The 2,338-nt window shown below is 46.4% G+C and overlaps 1 protein-coding gene across 1 annotated transcript; it reads right to left on the reverse strand.

Moving 5' to 3' along the window:
* Window positions 1–1,328: 1,328 nt before the first annotated feature.
* Window positions 1,329–2,063, reverse strand: LOC101517475 (serine/arginine-rich splicing factor 1-like). The gene has a single exon (XM_036493778.2). It carries the CDS (start codon window positions 2,061–2,063, stop codon window positions 1,329–1,331), a length of 735 nt encoding a protein of 244 aa, XP_036349671.2.
* Window positions 2,064–2,338: the final 275 nt, after the last annotated feature.

A 2,338-nucleotide genomic window follows, 5' to 3' on the forward strand; every position in this document is an offset into this window, starting at 1 on the left:
CATCTTCTATTTACAGTCCAACAGATAATGCCAGCATTAGTTTAACAGCACATTACAGATTTTGTGCTTGCAAAGTTATGTAGTTGTAAAATTAATTGGTATTGCTACCCACCTAAGCCTAAATTAGATGTAACACTCCCATTTGCAATCTAACTTGTAAATTAAAGTGTTTCAAACGTGAGTCAAGTATGAATACTATTTTAAGGGAAAGGTGAAGCTAGACTATCTACACCAAAATGCTGGAACTCAACATTTGCTTTCATTTTGCCTTTAAAAACTCTGTCTCATTGGAATCAAAGACACCCTCTACCTACATGTACACCAACAGGTCACACATAACAGCTGTAACTAAGTTCTGTGACACATTAACCAATTCTTTCCACATTAGTCCCTATTAAAACAAACCAAGAAACAGGGAGCGGGTGAGGGGAGCAAAATGAATTGTTAACAAATGGGCAATACAATTATGCCATAATTGCCAAGGTAAAGAACAGTGCAATTGTAGCCAATGGTAACTGCATTAAGAAGCAGTTTGCAAGTATTTTGAGCTAAATATATTCAGTTTTAACGCTTGTATTTTCATCCCAGTTTCATCTGGGACAATAGCACTTGGAGTCATACCGTTGCCTCCAGTGTTGATCTGATCCTCCTCAATCCTGTTTGACCATCCCAAAATAGTTGAGATGTGCTCCACAATCCAATTCCAAAGCATCCTTAATCCATCTCTTCAGATGTCTGCAGAGAGACACATGGAAAGCAAGATAAGCAAAAGAACGTCCCCAGGTAAGATAACCACAAACAGCCCCAACATCCCAGTTCACCCAACCAGAACAAAAGACGTCGCAATGTTGCAGTCTGAAGGGCATGGAAAATTAACTAAGTTTAAGCAATCCTGTCTATGACATCCTTAAAATACAATTTATCAGAAACAGGAAGGGAATGTAGTTGTTAGGAGCAAGGGGATTTTACACAAGAATGCGATTCAACACCACCCATTCGCACTAAAACTGTTTGAATTGAGAAAAGAAAGGAAGGAAGGAAGGAAGGAAGGAAGGAAGGAAGGAAGGAAGGGAGGGAGGGAGGGAGGGAGGGAGGGAGGGAGGGAGGGAGGGAGAGAGAGAGAGAGAGAGAGAGAGAGAGAGAGAGAGAGAGAGAGAGAGAGAGAGAAAGAAAGAAAGAAAGAAAGAAAGAAAGAAAGAAAGAAAGAAAGAAAGAAAGAAAGAAAGAAAGAAAGAAAGAAAGAAAGAAAGAAAGAAAAAGATTGTACCTAGTAAAGGAAAATTGTATACAACATGGGTTCTACTAAAAGAGTCACCAACCGAAGCATCTTATGTACGAGAGCGAGATCTGCTATGGCGGTGAGAATGGCGCGGTGATCCTCTGCTTCTGCCTGAGGAGGAACTGCGACTCCTGCTGCGGCTTCTGCTGCGGCTTCTGCTGCCAGGACGAGATCTGCTTCGAGATGGAGATCTGCCAGAACTGGGACTTCTGGGCCCATCCGCTTTAACCCGGATGTAGGCAGCTTCTCCCACGTGAGATCTAAACTTAGTGTTGTCCAGTTTTCGAACTGCGTAGGTCATATCTTCTTTCCGTACAAACTCCACGACACCGGTGCCATCTCCGTGGACTTCGGCATAACATATATCACCTGCCTCACGCATGTGATCCTTTAGATCCTGCCAGCTTCCAGTGTGGGGCAGTCCAGAGACCACCACGCGATGGTCAGACCGCCGGGATGGGGGGCCGTAGCGGTCTCGGGGCGCTCGGCCCCATCCACCTGCACGGCGGCCGCTCCGTGCAAACTCCACCCGGAGACGGTACCCATCGAAATCGTAGCCGTCGCGCTCATACACCGCGTCCTCCGCGTCCCGCGGGTCCTCAAACTCGACGAAGGCGAAGGGCGGTCCCCAGCGGTGATTCTTGAGGTCGATGTCACGGATAGCGCCGTATTTGTAAAACACATCCTCGACGTCCTTCGTTCTGATGTCTGGGGGCAAGTTTCCCACGTAGACGGTGCAGTCGTAGTTCCTTGCAGGGCCGCGACTCATATCACCTCTCGACATGGTGAGGAAGGCGAGTGTGCACACGAACAAGAAGACCTTTCCACCAAGCCTAGCCAGAGGCAGAGCCAGCTGAAGGCAGCACTGTGTCTCCTGAGGTCTGTTCTCTGTTTATATAGCTCAGGTCTCCCGGAAGTCCTATCAGAAAACAAACACTGGGCGGGTCTTTAATCGTATTAGTCAATGACCTAAGATGATGGGATAGACACAACGCTATCATCCGAGATGAGTTAAGCTAGACTCTCTTTGCTTGAGTCTCCTCAAACTAGATGTACTCC

The sequence above is a fragment of the Ochotona princeps genome, chromosome 23 (assembly GCF_030435755.1).
Source record: "Ochotona princeps isolate mOchPri1 chromosome 23, mOchPri1.hap1, whole genome shotgun sequence".
NCBI lineage: Eukaryota > Metazoa > Chordata > Mammalia > Lagomorpha > Ochotonidae > Ochotona > Ochotona princeps.